Raw genomic sequence first — 15,507 nt, forward strand, 5'->3', positions numbered from 1 at the left:
GGTGAATCAATCACCCAAAAACCCCGCCCATATGACTGCAAACCTGTCCCGCCAAATTCAGGTGACAGGTTCCCTTTAACACACTGTAATACACTCACTTCTTGATTTGCAAGTATTGTTCTAACAAAAGGTATGGCGAACTTTTAATTTCTGTTAATTAGACAGGTATTTAAAGTAATTTAGGATTGGTTCCTCCTTTGAAACCCAAAGCTTTGACAATCATTACAAGTGGAAAAGGTAGGGGTATCAGAAACTTGTGTCTATGCTGTTATGCTATGAGAAAAACACAATATGGAACATTTGTTTCACATAAAAAAATTTGATGCAAATTGATTTTGTGGTCAAATTCAAGTCAATAGCCCAATTTCAAATTTGAAGGTTTCATTCATCACTAACACTAGATAGTATTATGACAAAGGCTCAGTAGGTAGATCCATAGCTGAACTCTTTAAGGTTCTCTAATTTGCCTGAAACGCAAAATAATATTTTATTATAAAATGGAGGAAATATTGGCTTTCTGCTTTAATAAATATGCCAAATTTTTAAGTCAATTGTTGGGTTGCTACTTTTTGTAAGACAAAAAAGTAATAAAATTATAGTAAAAAATATAGAGAATGTCTAAAAATTAAATCAACTGTGAATAACAAAATAATCCATTGTTTAAAATTTATTTTTATGTCAAATGTGTAATTTCAATGTATTAGATTTTTTTTAATTTCCACATCATTATCCGTAGTTGCAAGAAAACAAAATTGAGCTGTTGCCATTTTTACATTGGCCGCAAGACCAAAATATTAGACACAAACTTTCTGTTCACTTAAGCAGCCACATGGACATAGGCAGAGATAAATTGACTCAGATCTTCTTGAGATGTATTAAAGTAATAACTGCTCATACCGTAAGCGGAGCAAAGTTTATTGTGAAGAGTGGAGGAGGTACATTCTGAGCACCATCTATTGTAAATGAATAGAGATTAGTTAAAACCTTCCTCTAGTGTTAGGGTCGTGACCGACCCGTTTTAGGTTTTAAATGCATACAAATTCTACATACATTTTTTTATTGCATCAAGACTTTTTGACTTTTTCAGGAACTGATTGTTAAACAAAATACAATAAAATAAAACTATTTTACTTAATTGTAAAATGCTCTTATTAAAATTATAACATTTGTGTTGTTGGGGTCAATTTCGACCCAGGTCTAATATAACAGTAAAAAAACAATAATAAGTCCCAAAACTGAACTCATAAACACAATATAGATAGATTAGTGAAATTAGGATTATTTAGTCTAGAAAAAAGACGACTGAGGGGCGATCTAATAACCATGTATAAGTATATAAGGGGACAATACAAATATCTCGCTGAGGATCTGTTTATACCAAGGAAGGTGACGGGCACAAGGGGGCATTCTTTGAGTCTGGAGGAGAGAAGGTTTTTCCACGAACATAGAAGAGGATTCTTTACTGTTAGGGCAGTGAGAATCTGGAATTGCTTGCCTGAGGAGGTGGTGATGGCGAACTCAGTCGAGGGGTTCAAGAGAGGCCTGGATGTCTTCCTGGAGCAGAACAATATTGTATCATACAATTATTAGGTTCTGTAGAAGGACGTAGATCTGGGGATTTATTATGATGGAATATAGGCTGAACTGGATGGACAAATGTCTTTTTTCGGCCTTACTAACTATGTTACTATGTTACTATGTTACTAATATAAGCCAACAGCCCACAGCCAGCACTACCTCCAACAACTTGAGTTAGGAACATGTCCAGGCATGTATGGCCAAATCAGCTTAGTTGGTACTTTGCAGAGTATAGTTTATATTATTCTCTTGAGGTTCATTTGACAATATTTTTATATTGAAAATGAAGGGTATGCTCTCAAATGAAAGGCCGAGGGGGCCACAACAAAAATATTAAAATCAATCCTTCCATGGATAAGACACCCTAACAGAGTAACTAAGAGGTAAGAAACAAATTGGATCATAAATAACTGTTTTTAGGGTATCCTAGGGGTGATTTAAGACACGGGTCAAAACCGACCCGTTAACATAAGAAAGAGTAACAGAAAGCTAACACTAGAGGAAGGTTAATCTACCAATATTTGATTTATATATAATACTCACCTTTTGAATGGCTGAAAGCTTTCATGCAGTGCAATTTCTACTTGCTCCACTCTTCAGGTGTAAAAGTGGAAAAGTCATCTAAACACCCTCTCTGAAGACTTCTATATTATTGTTCTTACCTGCTGTTTTATGTGATTTATTCTCATGCAGTGTTAGGTCTCGAGTTCCCGCTTCTGCACAGGGGGAATCTCGAGCCATCTCCGCTGCGGTCTCCCATTCTTATCCAGCCGCAGTGGAGTCTGCTCAGCAGGGACGTCGGTCTCAGCGTCTTGCTCAGTCTCACTCTGTACAGAGAGTTACTGCTGCTTCTTCAGCTTCTGCCATTAAAGCCAGTGCTGGTCAGCAGCGAGCGGACTTCTCTGGGACTAAGTCCTTGTCTGCACACACTGAGCATGCCCAGGGCAAGATCTCCCGTTGGAGATCGAGGGTCATGTGCTCAGGCTCTGCAGCACATTCTATTGGTCCTCTTGGCAGGTCTTGGAAGGGCAAAGTTTCTGTGGCCACTTCCTGTGCTGCAACTATATAAACTGCGCATGACCGCACGGCCATGCGCTAGTGTACAATTGTTAATGTGTGTATGTTGTGAGTGCAAGTCGTCCTTGGATACCCCTACCCTATTGAATGTCTGTTCGCGGAAGGTGTATGGTTGCTATCTAGCGCCCGACTTATCCTACAGCACGAATCACACATTACAGCGTCCAGTTGCTGTGACCGCCAGTACGGCGCCGTGCACTTCCTCTGTGCTTTCCTTACCCAAGCCTGGGTGGTTAGTGGCGTTCGTCAGTGCGGCACCGCATGCACTCTTGTGCCTTAATATTGTTATTTGGTTTCCTTACACACCCAGTTGCGGTGTTGTGCCAGCAAGGGTCTAATCGGACTTCAATACTAGTTGGGGTTGAGTTCGCTGACTACTTGCTCGCGCTCTATGTGCGGTACCGCGGTCCTGTGACGCAACAGGATCGCTTCCTTCACGCTGGGTGAAGTTTAACCCATGTGTGTATACTTATGAGTACCGCCATATAGTCCGTCATTACTTGGCAGCAGGTTCAATCTCTGCACGGTGGACCCCGGGCTGCGAACGCACCATACTCTATCTGTCTTATCATTTGGTGCGTTCCGCTAACCCTTACATTACACTAGCGCCAGGGTCTGGCTAGTAATGACGGACAAACAGCAATCCTTGCGGTATATTTAGCAGCTGGAGGGTAGGTTGGCGGCTCTTGAGAGCGCAACCTCAGCTGTGGATGTTACCGCAGTTGCTGTACAGGCTGCTAGCGTGGCTGCAGCAACCCTGTCCATTGCCACCCCTGCTCCGACATTTTCTCGCCTCCCGCTGCCAGAAAAATTTTCTGGTGATAGCAAATTTTGTAGGGGATTTGTGAGTCAGTGCTCTATTCACCTCGAGCTCCTGGCTGCACGTTTTCCCACAGAGCGGGCTAAGGTGGGATTTATAGTGTCTCTCTTGTCGGACAGGGCGTTGGAATGGGCTATGCCGCTGTGGGAGCGTGGCGATCATGTGGTGCAGAGTGCTCCGCTGTTTCTGAGCACTCTGAAACAGGTCTTTTTAGGACCTCAAGTCACCCATGATACTGCGCTCCAACTGCTGGCATTAACTCAGGGTGAGTCCTTGGTCAGTCATTTTGCCATCCAATTCCGCACTTTAGCTTCTGAGCTGGATTGGTCGGATAAAGCTCTTTTCCCCATATTTTGGAGGGGCCTGGCTGACCACGTTAAGGACGCTCTGGCCACTAGGGAGGTTCCTGCCACACTGGAGGAGTTAATAACAGTCTCCACTCGAATTGACCTCCGTTTTAACGAGCGGAGGTTAGAGCGAGCCCAGTGTAGGCAGAGGTTTCGGCTGGCTCCTACCTTCGCCAAACCTCTGGAATCTCCGGTCCTGGTTCCTGAGTCACATGAGGCCAGGGAAGTGTCACAAGCGGGATCTAAGTCCCGGACCGCTTCTGCACTCAAGGTCTGTCATGTTTGCCAGCAGTCAGGACATCTAGCCACCAGATGTTCTCAGCGGTCGAGGAAACGTCAGCGTCTAGTGGTAGTAGGTGGAGGTACACTAGACACGGCGACGTTTGCCTCTAAATTGTCCTTTAAGGGGACAATTACTATAGGCTCATTCTCCCACTCGGTAGAGCTCTGCGTGGATTCTGGGGCGGAGGGCAATTTTATGTCTTCTGCCTTCGCCCAACGTCACGCAATACCCCTGGTTATGCTAGCTCAACCAGTAACGGTACGAGTGGTGAATGGGTCGACACTGCCCTCACAGATAACACACCAGACCATCCCTTTTACTCTGTCCATGTCGCCATCTCATCAGGAGATTATATCTCTGCTCGTCATTCCTGAGGGAATTGATGAGGTCCTGTTGGGAATACCTTGGCTACGGTACCACTCTCCTCATATCGAGTGGTCCTCTGGCAGAATCCTGGGATGGGGCGAATCTTGTGGGGGTAGGTGTCAGAGGGAGTGCGTTCAGGTTGCTACTACAGAGGTACCCGCAGATCTTTCCTCTCTCCCCAAGCAGTATTGGTCTTATGCAGACGTGTTCTCCAAAAAGGCGGCGGAGATCCTTCCGCCCCATCGCCCCTATGACTGTCCTATTGATCTCTTGCCTGGTGCTGAGCCTCCCCGGGGTCGAGTCTATCGGTTATCTCTTCCGGAGACGGAGGCAATGTCACAGTACATCCAGGAAAATCTGGCAAGAGGATTCATTAGGAAGTCAGTGTCACCTGCTGGGGCAGGGTTCTTCTTCGTGCAGAAGAAGAATGGGGAATTGCGTCCATGCATAGACTACAGGGGTCTTAATGCCATCACCATTAAAAATAAGTATCCTTTGCCCTTGATATCTGAGCTCTTCGATAGGCTTCGGGGAGCAAGGGTATTTACTAAACTAGATCTGCAAGGTGCTTACAACCTGATTCTCATCCGTGAGGGGGACGAATGGAAGACGGCTTTTAACACCAGGGATGGGCACTATGAATATCTGGTGATGCCCTTCGGGCTCTGTAATGCCCCAGCCGTTTTCCAAGACTTTGTGAACAGTATCTTCCGGGATATGCTTTCCACCTCGGTCGTAGTCTATCTGGATGATATTCTCATCTACTCTCCATATATTGACTCCCACCGGAGAGATGTTTGCAAAGTCTTCGACCTCCTACGGGCAAACTCCCTCTATGCCAAGTTGGAGAAGTGTATGTTTGAGCAGGAGTCCTTACCTTTCCTGGGCTACATCATCTCTGCCCAGGGATTGGCTATGGATCCTGCCAAACTACAGGCTGTGATGGACTGGCAGGAACCTCATTCTCTTAAAGCGGTGCAGCGCTTTATGGGGTTCATTAATTATTATCGCCAGTTCATTCCGCACTTCTCAACTTTGGTAGCTCCCTTGGTTGCCCTCACCAAGAAGGGGGCGAATCCCAAATTGTGGTCTGAGGAGGTCTCCAAGGCCTTTAACTCTATAAAGTCACACTTCGCTAGCGCTCCCATCCTACATCGCCCCGATGTTGATAAGCCATTTATCATGGAGGTGGATGCCTCTTCTGTTGGTGCTGGAGCAGTCCTCTTCCAAAAGGATGCTCAAGGTCGGAAGCATCCTTGCTTCTTTTTCTCCAAGAACTTCTCACCAGCAGAGAGGAATTATTCCATTGGGGACAGGGAGTTGCTAGCCATGAAGTTGGCTTTCTCGGAGTGGAGACATCTCTTGGAGGGAGCACGTTTTCCTTTCCAAGTCTTCACAGACCATAAAAATTTGGTGTACCTGCAGACAGCCCAGCGGTTGAATTCTCGCCAGACCAGATGGTCCTTATTCTTCTCCCGGTTTCATTTCACCCTCCATTTTCTTTCTGGGGAGAAGAACATTCAGGCCGACGCTCTCTCTCGCTCCGTTGTGTCATCTGCGGAGGAGGAGCCTCGGCTTATTGTCCCCACCGAGAGCTTGAGAACTGTGGCTCCGGTTTCGCTAGAGTCTGTGCCCCCGGGCAAGACTTTTGTTCCATCCAGTTTGCGACCGTAGGTTCTCTCTTGGGCACACTCGTCCAGGGTGGGTGGACATTTTGGTACCAAAAGGACATCTGAGTTACTGGCGAGGACATACTGGTGGCCGCATATGGCTCGTGATGTCGCAGAGTATGTTCGGGCGTGTGTCTCTTGCGCCAAGAACAAGACTCCTTGGCAACGGCCAGCTGGTTTGCTTTATCCTCTGCCGGTGGCGGACAGGCCCTGGGAGATGGTCGGGATGGACTTTGTGGTGGGCTTACCCAAGTCTCGTAACTGCACCATTATCTGGGTGATCACCGACCATTTTTCCAAAATGGTGCACTTGGTGCCTCTTCCACGGATACCTTCTGCATGGGTGTTGGCTGTCTTGTTCGTCAAACATATCTTTCGCCTACACGGTATGCCAGACAAAATTGTTAGTGACCGGGGTCCCCAGTTTGCGTCTCGATTCTGGAGAAAGCTTTGTCGTCTACTCAGTATTGAGTTGAATCTCTCTTCGGCATATCATCCCGAGACGAATGGGTTGGTAGAGAGGGCCAACCAGACCTTGGTCACATATTTACGACATTTTGTTTCTGCCAGGCAGGATGACTGGGCATCCTGTTGTGAATTCTGTGGCAGAGCTCCCTCCTGTGGTCACAAGTGGTACTTCGGCTGGTTCTCTCTGTGAGCTTCCGTTGGTGGAGGAAAGTGGTACTGCGGCTTCTGAGTTTCCTTCCTCAGGTGATGTGGTGAAGTGGTTAGGTGCTGCTCTATTTAACTCCACCTAGTGCTTTGATCCTGGCCTCCAGTCAATGTTCTAGTATTGGACCTGTTTCCTCCTGGATCGTTCCTGTGGCCTGCTGCTCTGCATAGCTAAGTTCCTCTTTGCTATTTGTTTGCTGTTTTTTTCTGTCCAGCTTGTCAATTTGTTTTTTTCTGCTTGCTGGAAGCTCTGGGACGCAGAGGGTGTACCTCCGTGCCGTTAGTTCGGTACGGAGGGTCTTTTTGCCCCCTTTGCGTGGTTTTTGTAGGGTTTTGTGTTGACCGCAAAGTTACCTTCCTATCCTCGCTCTGTTCAGAAAGTTGGGCCTCACTTTGCTAAATCTATTTCATCTCTACGTTTGTCTTTTCATCTTAACTCACAGTCATTATATGTGGGGGCTGCCTTTTCCTTTGGGGTATTTCTCTGAGGCAAGGTAGGCTTATTTTCTATCTTCAGGCTAGCTAGATTCTCAGGCCGTGCCGAGTTGCATAGGGAGCGTTAGGCGCAATCCACGGCTGCCTTTAGTGTGGTTGGAGAGGACTAGGGATTGCGGTCAACAGAGTTCCCACGTCTCAGAGCTCGTTCTTGTTTTTTGGGTTATTGCCAGGTCACTGTATGTGCGCTGACCTCTATGCCCATTGTGGTACTGAATTACCTTTCATAACAGCATCCTTGCTACCGTGGGCAGAGTTTGCACTTAACAATGCCATAGCCGACTCCACCGGTCAGACTCCATTCCTCCTAAATTACGGCCAGCATCCGCGTGTTCCTGTGCCCATGCCTGTGTCTTCTGCTGACTCCAGGGTGGCAGACTGGGCTGTGGAGGCACGGGACATTTGGGACCGCACGCAGGATGCCATTCGGGCTTCCAAGGAGAGAATGAGGTCCTCCGCCGATGTTCATCGGCGCCCCGCTCCGACCTTTGCTCCTGGCGACTTGGTGTGGCTCTCCGCCCGTAACATCAGGCTGCGAGTTGAGTCCACTAAGTTTGCTCCTCGCTACTTGGGTCCCTTCAAGGTTCTCGAACGGGTTAATCCTGTGGTCTACCGTTTGGCCCTTCCTCCACGCTTGGGTATCACCGACACCTTTCATGTGTCCCTCTTGAAACCCGTATACATGTCCCGGTTTTCCGAGTCATCTGCCGGGACATCGGGTTCGTCTACGGACGATTACGAGGTGAACGCTATTTTGGGGTGCAAGGTGGTACGCGGCAAAAAGTTCTATTTGGTGGATTGGAAGGGTTATGGCCCAGAGGACAGGTCATGGGAGCCTGCTGAAAACATTCGGGCCCCACAGCTCATTGCTGCCTTCGAGCGTAGCGAGGCCCAAGGAGGGGGGCCCTAGGAGGGGGGGTAATGTTAGGTCTCGAGTTCCTGCTTCTGCACAGGGGGAATCTCGAGCCATCTCCGCTGTGGTCTCCCATTCTTATCCAGCAGCAGTGGAGTCTGCTCAGCAGGGACGTCGGTCCCAGCGTCTTGCTCAGTCTCACTCTGTACAGAGAGTTACTGCTGCTTCTTCAGCTTCTGCCATTAAAGCCAGTGCTGGTCAGCAGCGAGCGGACTTCTCTGGGACTAAGTCCTTGTCTGCACACACTGAGCATGCCCAGGGCAAGATCTCCCGTTGGAGATCGAGGGTCATGTGCTCAGGCTCTGCAGCAAATTCCATTGGTCCTCTTGGCAGGTCTTGGAAGGGCAAAGTTTCTGTGGCCACTTCCTGTGCTGCAACTATATAAACTGCGCATGACCGCACGGCCATGCGCTAGTGTACAATTGTTAATGTGTGTATGTTGTGAGTGCAAGTCGTCCTTGGATACCCCTACCCTATTGAATGTCTGTTCGCGGAAGGTGTATGGTTGCTATCTAGCGCCCGACTTATCCTACAGCACGAATCACACATTACAGCGTCCAGTTGCTGTGACCGCCAGTACGGCGCTGTGCACTTCCTCTGTGCTTTCCTTACCCAAGCCTGGGTGGTTAGTGGCGTTCGTCAGTGCGGCACCGCATGCACTCTTGTGCCTTAATATTGTTATTTGGTTTCCTTACACACCCAGTTGCGGTGTTGTGCCAGCAAGGGTCTAATCGGACTTCAATCCTAGTTGGGGTTGAGTTCGCTGACTACTTGCTCGCACTCTATGTGCGGTACCGCGGTCCTGTGACGCAACAGGATCGCTTCCTTCACGCTGGGTGAAGTTTAACCCACGTGTGTATACTTATGAGTACCGCCATATAGTCCGTCATTACTTGGCAGCAGGTTCCATCTCTGCACGGTGGACCCCGGGCTGCAAACGCACCATACTCTATCTGTCTTATCATTTGGTGCGTTCCGCTAGCCCTAACATGCAGTTTCCTGGTTATTTAGAGGTGACAGGGTTAATTGTTTAGAGCCAGCCCAGTTTGGGAGGAATTAAGTGGGCATGTAGGGACTTAATTCCTATTTGTTATGGAGGGGGAGAGAAACTACTGAAGAAGGAAATGTAATATTCTATTTTCTAGATTATAGGCCACAAGTGAAAAGTGTGTTCAGTGGTAAAAAAAACTAAGTATAGCAAGTTCTAGAGCAAGATCTACAGCTACGGAATACTTACATGGCGAGAGTGCAGATATTAAAGGAGTAATAAGGAGGTTCCTTTCCATCTGCAGTAAGCACAGCCCTAGCATCATAGAGCTGAGGGAGGCAGAAATACCCAAAGCAGCTAGATGGACCGTCTACAATATGGTACTAGTTCTAAAGGTTTAGAGAATTCCTATTCTGACCAGAGAGGGACTCATGGTTCCATTGCAGTGGAGGATAAAGAATTTAAGGCCAGAGCTGGAAAGCTTGATAAGTACTCTGTCACTCATGAAGAAAACCATTAACATACAATTAAGATGAGAGCCTATGTATGATACAGGAAAAATGTACAGAAACTATTATGCCTGTTATCGATTGTTATAATTTAGTTTAAGAAATTCCAGTAAAGATGTTTTGATCTTTTTAAAAGGAATTTTGGTGCATATTTTTAATATCCCCATACCGACAAACCACTGGTGACCTGAAAAGGGGTAAGCAGCAAATTTCAAGACCACACATACACACTTAGAAGTACCATAACCAGGTGCTTTGGGACCAAGAAGCAAAGCTCGCTGCAAGATGTCACTTAGACAAGTCTCATTAATTCCTCTGGTGCTTACTAGGTCTAAAGAAGTCATGACTTGATTGGGAAAATGCACATGATGACATCGCAAAAGGCCTCTTGCAATGCTTTAACATATTACTCTATGATTACATGAAGTCTTGAGGCCAAGCCAGACTATGGGCCCATTTATATAGGAATGTTTCTACTTCACTGCATTTAGTCAAGCTTACTTTTACATATTTGATTAACAAACTATTAATTTTTGCAAAATATAAAGTAAATCATATCACAGGTGCATAACTGATATATTGTAAAAAAAAATATGCAGGCAGTCATGGAAAGTACAGATAACATAGCAATTCTAATCAATCTCAATGCATTACTAAAACTTGTTCTTAAAAGGTGCACAGAAATAAAATGTATGAAATAATTACAAGTTGTACAGATGCATCATTTCCACATAACTTCTCATGCCCAAAGCTAGTGATATTAGAATTATTCTACATTAAATAGTATCCCAATCATGGAAAAAACTTACAAAAATGCATGGTTACTCTGATATTAAAGAATATCACAAATTGTTCATAATAATTAGTCAATCAACAATAAGTTATGTTTTGATAGAACCTGATAAAAAAAGTAAAACCTGACAAATTCTTACCTGGTCATTCTTTGAAAAATCTTCTCTTAAACTTTCTTTTGCTTGTTCTGTGTTATCAGCATCAATCAGGTTTTCCACAGGAACATTTCCACTAGGATTCATGTAAGTAAAGTCCCCCTCAGCAGGATCTAGTGCCACACACATATTATATGAATATGGTAAAGGTAACGATCCATCACTATACATGGAGAAGGTCCTGGGATCAATTGGAGGATACAGATTTGTAGTGAGAGAAGAGAAGGTCGGTAATGGTTTTGGCTGCTTGCATTTGGATATAATTGCCGCCATCACAGTTATTATAAAGAGCAAAGAAATAAGTGCAAGTCCAACCACTAAGTAGAATTGTAAGTTGCTTTGAGTTTCTACATCTTTCAGTTTGTTGCTGAGCTTAGGAATAACCTGCTGAAAGTCATCTGCAATAATAAGACTTAAGGTGGTTGTAGTAGAGAGAGTGGGATGTCCATTGTCCTTCACCATCACTACAACCTTGCAATTCAATGTGTCCTTTTCTTGAAAGATACGTGATGTTCTGATCTCACCTGTGTACTCACTTATCACAAAATGATTTTGGTCTGACACTGATATAAAATGATAGGAAAGCCAGGAATTGTGTCCAGAGTCTGCATCCACTGCCACCACTTTAGTTATCAAAGAACCAGGCTCAGAAACAAAAGGAACCATCTCAAACACAGCCGACCCACCAATTTCTGGTGATGGGTATAAGATCTTTGGTGCATTATCATTCTGGTCCACTATATGGATAAATAATGTAACATTGCTGCTCAGAGAGGGGAATCCATTGTCTGAGGCTGTGACTTCTATTATAAACTCCTTGTTCTGCTCATAATCAAATGATCTTTGAGCATAGAGTACGCCGGTTTCTATATTGATGGAGAGATAAGATGTCATTGATGGAGTTTCTGTAATAGCGCTGGAAATTGAGTATATTATTTTAGCATTGTCTCCAGTGTCAGGATCTGAGGCTTGTAAACTGAATATTGAAGCTCCTGGTAAATTGTTCTCTGGCACATAGGCCACATAAGTAGATTTAGAAAATATTGGTGGGTTGTCATTGACATCTGATACATCCAATGTGAGAAATCGTGTACTGGAAAGAGGAGGAGATCCTCTATCTGTGGCTATAATAGTAATATTGTAAAAAGGTGATTTTTCTCTGTCAATACCTGATTTTAAGGATATTTTATAGTAATTGTTCAAGGATAACAGATTAAAGGGGACATTTTCAAAAATTTGGCAGTCAACATCTGCATTATCTCCAGAATCTTGGTCGTGAACCTCAATAAGAGCGATCATTGTTCCAGGAGCAGAATCCTCAGGAATAGGAGAAGATAATGAGGTGATGGATATCTCAGGAGCATTGTCATTTACATCTATGACTTCCACCAGAACCTTACAATGAGCTACAAGACCTCCTCCATCCTTGGCTTGTACAGACAACTCGTAATTTTTTGTTACTTCAAAATCTAAGTGTTCATGGATCTTGATTTCACCAGTATTTGGATTGATACTAAATATTCCTATATGATGGATGTTTCCAGATGTTTTCATAAAAGAATATGTGATCTGAGCATTGATCCCTTCATCATTGTCTGTAGCATTTACCACGATCACTGTAGAATTAACTGGAATATTTTCTTTTAGGTTGACTTTATACATATCCTGAGTAAATATAGGGGCATTGTCATTACCATCTATAACAATGATCTTTAATAATGTTGTTCCAGACCTGATAGGATTTCCTCCGTCCAAGGCAGTTAGTATTAACTGATGATTGACCTGTGTCTCTCTGTCTAATGGTTTCTCCAGGACAAGCTCTGGATATTTACTCCCATCTGTTCTGATATTCTCAGTGAGAGTAAAATACTGATTATCACTGAGCTCGTATGTCTGCACTGAATTACTACCAATATCTGGATCTTCTGCACTTTGTAAAGCAAATCTTGATCCTGGTGATGTGAATTCAATGATTTCTAAGGTAATTTTATCATGATAGAACTGTGGAGAATTATCATTAATATCCTGAATGTCAAGTGTGATCTTAAAAATATTTAGTGGATCTGCAACCATAGCATCAAACATTAAAGAGCAGATAGCTTCTGTTCCACATAATGTCTCTCTGTCTATCCTATCCTTAATATACAGATTGCCATTATCTAGTTTTATATAGAAATATTTCTCTGCTGATCTGGACACAATCCTCAGTTTTCTAGATGAGAGCTGATTATTATCTAATCCAAGGTCATCTGCAATATTTGCTATAACAGAGTCTTTCCTCATTTCTTCCTCAATGGAATAATGAATCTGACCGGAGACTGAAAGACACAGCCAAGAAAATAAGATAGAAATTGTTACTTGCCATCTGATTCCTGTGCAGCTCTGTACAAGTGAATCCATCTTGTCTTTCCTCAGTGATTGTCTTTATGAAATATCCAGTAAAGATTTGTTATCCAATGCAAATATAAAGCAGAAAAATGTTCTTAATACATGCAATTCAATTTTTTAAACATATTCCTAGTTCTGTATCCAGGAGAATCCAGAAAATGTGTGTGCTTCTTTCTGCATATTAGCAAAGAATCTGTCTTAAAAAAATAACACTGGATTTTCAGTTCTGAATTGTATTCCTTACTGGTTAAACAGCGGCGCTCAGAGGTGGAAATATGGAATTGCAATATTCTTATTTTTATTATTTATAAACTTAAAATTACAAGAACACTTTTTAATGACTTTTTTTTAGCCCATTTTTATTTTTTAATGCATTCTATCCCTAAATTTATATTATTTCCAATTGTAAAATGTGAAAGCTATTAGTTTTAAATATCCTTAAACAAAACGAAATATACTGCACATTATTTTCCCTTTTTGTAATTAAAAAGCAGTATATACATACGTACAATACATATATATATATGTATATATACATATATATATATATATATATATATATATAAACCCAGAGATACAGAATAAAGCATGCTAAATGTTTCTAAATGTACAGCTTAAGATATTATAGATTACTGGGAGATTAAAAGGAAAAAAAAATTGTTTATCAGAAGTATCATGCAATATAACAGAATAGGAGATGTCACGGGGTCCTTCTCCGGTATCACACAATCAACAGAGCAAGAAAATAGTGAACAATTCCAAGACGTTTATTTAGGCAAAAATATGAAAGGTCCATATACGATCCACCACACAAAGGATAAAATAGTCCAGAACACGAGTGCAGTTCAGTAAGAGGATAAAAGCCCTGGGAGATGAGAATCTAACAATTCAGCAGACAGAGAATAACATAGTACATATACTCTTCTTTCTTCCTGAGGTGCTGTGATTAGGGTTGAGCGAAACGGGTCGACAATTTTCAAAAGTCGCTGACTTTTGGCAAGGTCGGGTTTCATGAAACCCGACCCCTGTGTGGGGTCGGCCATGAAGTCGGCGATCTTTTGAATCTGGAATCGGAATTCCGATACCGATTCCCGATATGTTTAAGATATCGGGAATTGGTATCGGAATTCAGATTTAAGTGTAAAATAAAGAATTAAAATAAAAAATATCGCAATACTTACCCTCTGACGCGCCCTGGTACTAACCGGGAGCCTTCCTCCTTCGAATCAGCGCTTCCAGGACCTTGCGGTGACGTCGCGGTGACGTCGCGGCTTGTGATTGGTTGCGCGGCCGCCCATGTGACCGCTCGCGCAACCAATCAGAAGCCGTGACGTCACCGCGACGTCACCGAAGGTCCTGCAAGCGCTGATTCTTAGGAAGGAAGGCTGTCGGAAAGAAGCAGGGCGCGTCCGAGGGTGAGTAAATACCTAATAGGAATATACTCCCCCTCGGACGCGCCCTGCTTCTTTCCGGCAGCCTTCCTTCCTAAGAATCAGCCCTTCCAGGACCTTCGGTGACATCGCGGTGACGTCGCGGCTTGTGATTGGTCGCGCGAACGGTCACATGGGCGGCCGCGCGACCAATCACAAACCGCGACGTCACCGCAAGGTCCTGGAAGGGCTGATTCGAAGGAGGAAGGTTCCCGGTTAGTACCAGGGCGTGTCAGAGGGTAAGTATTGCGATATTTTTTATTTTAATTCTTTATTTTACACTAAAATATGGATCGCAGGGCCTGAAGGAGAGTTTCCGCTCCTTCAGACCCTGGGAACCATGGAAACCCAATGCACTGCATTGGGTTTCGAGTTTCGGCCGACCCCGACTTTTTTATAGGATCGGCCGATTTCACTCGACCCGATGTTAGGGGTCGAGTTCCCGCTTCTGTACAGGGGGAATCTCGAGCCACCTCCGCTGCGGTCTCCCATTCTTGTCCAGCCGCAGTGGAGTCTGCTCAGCAAAGACGTCGGTCCCAGCGTCTTGCTCATTCTCACTCTGTTCTGAGAGTTACTGCTGCTTCTCCAGTCTCTGCCATTAAAGTCAGTGCTGGTCAGCAGCGAGCGGACTTCTCTGGGACTAAGTCCTTGTCTGCACGTACTGAGCATGTCCAGGGTAAGATCTCCCGTTGGAGATCGAGGGTCATGTGCTCAGGCTCTGCAGCACATTCCATTGGTCCTTTTGGCAGGTCTTGGAAGGGCAAAGGTACTGTAGCCACTTCCTGTGCTGCTGCTATATAAACTGCGCATGACCGCACGGCCATGCGCTAGTATTGTCTTACAATTGAATACGTGTGTTTGTTGTGAGTGCAAGTCGTTCATTAAATACCCCTACCCTATTGAATGACTGTTCGCGTATGGAGTATGGCTGCTATCTAGCGCCCGACTAATCACTCAACGTGTCACACACGTATCAGCGTCTATTGCTGTGACCGCCAGTGCGGCGCCACGCGCCTGTAGTGCT

General features: G+C 44.5%; 1 protein-coding gene across 5 annotated transcripts in view; it reads right to left on the bottom strand.

Annotated features, from left to right (window-relative positions):
* LOC138675459 (protocadherin gamma-B2-like) overlaps positions 1-15,507 on the bottom strand; it is a 502,075-nt gene that overhangs the window by 427,672 nt on the left and 58,896 nt on the right. Inside the window, exon 1 of one of the 5 annotated variants that reach the window (XM_069763728.1) lies at positions 10,651-13,247. The exons of the other annotated variants lie outside the window; for them this stretch is intronic. Within the exon in view, the coding sequence (XP_069619829.1) occupies positions 10,651-13,065 (2,415 nt within the window). The 5' untranslated portion in view covers positions 13,066-13,247. Of the gene's footprint in view, positions 1-10,650; positions 13,248-15,507 lie in introns of those variants that run through there. 5 annotated transcript variants of the gene reach the window in all.

This window comes from Ranitomeya imitator, chromosome 4 (assembly GCF_032444005.1).
Source record: "Ranitomeya imitator isolate aRanImi1 chromosome 4, aRanImi1.pri, whole genome shotgun sequence".
Classification (NCBI taxonomy): Eukaryota; Metazoa; Chordata; class Amphibia; order Anura; family Dendrobatidae; genus Ranitomeya; species Ranitomeya imitator.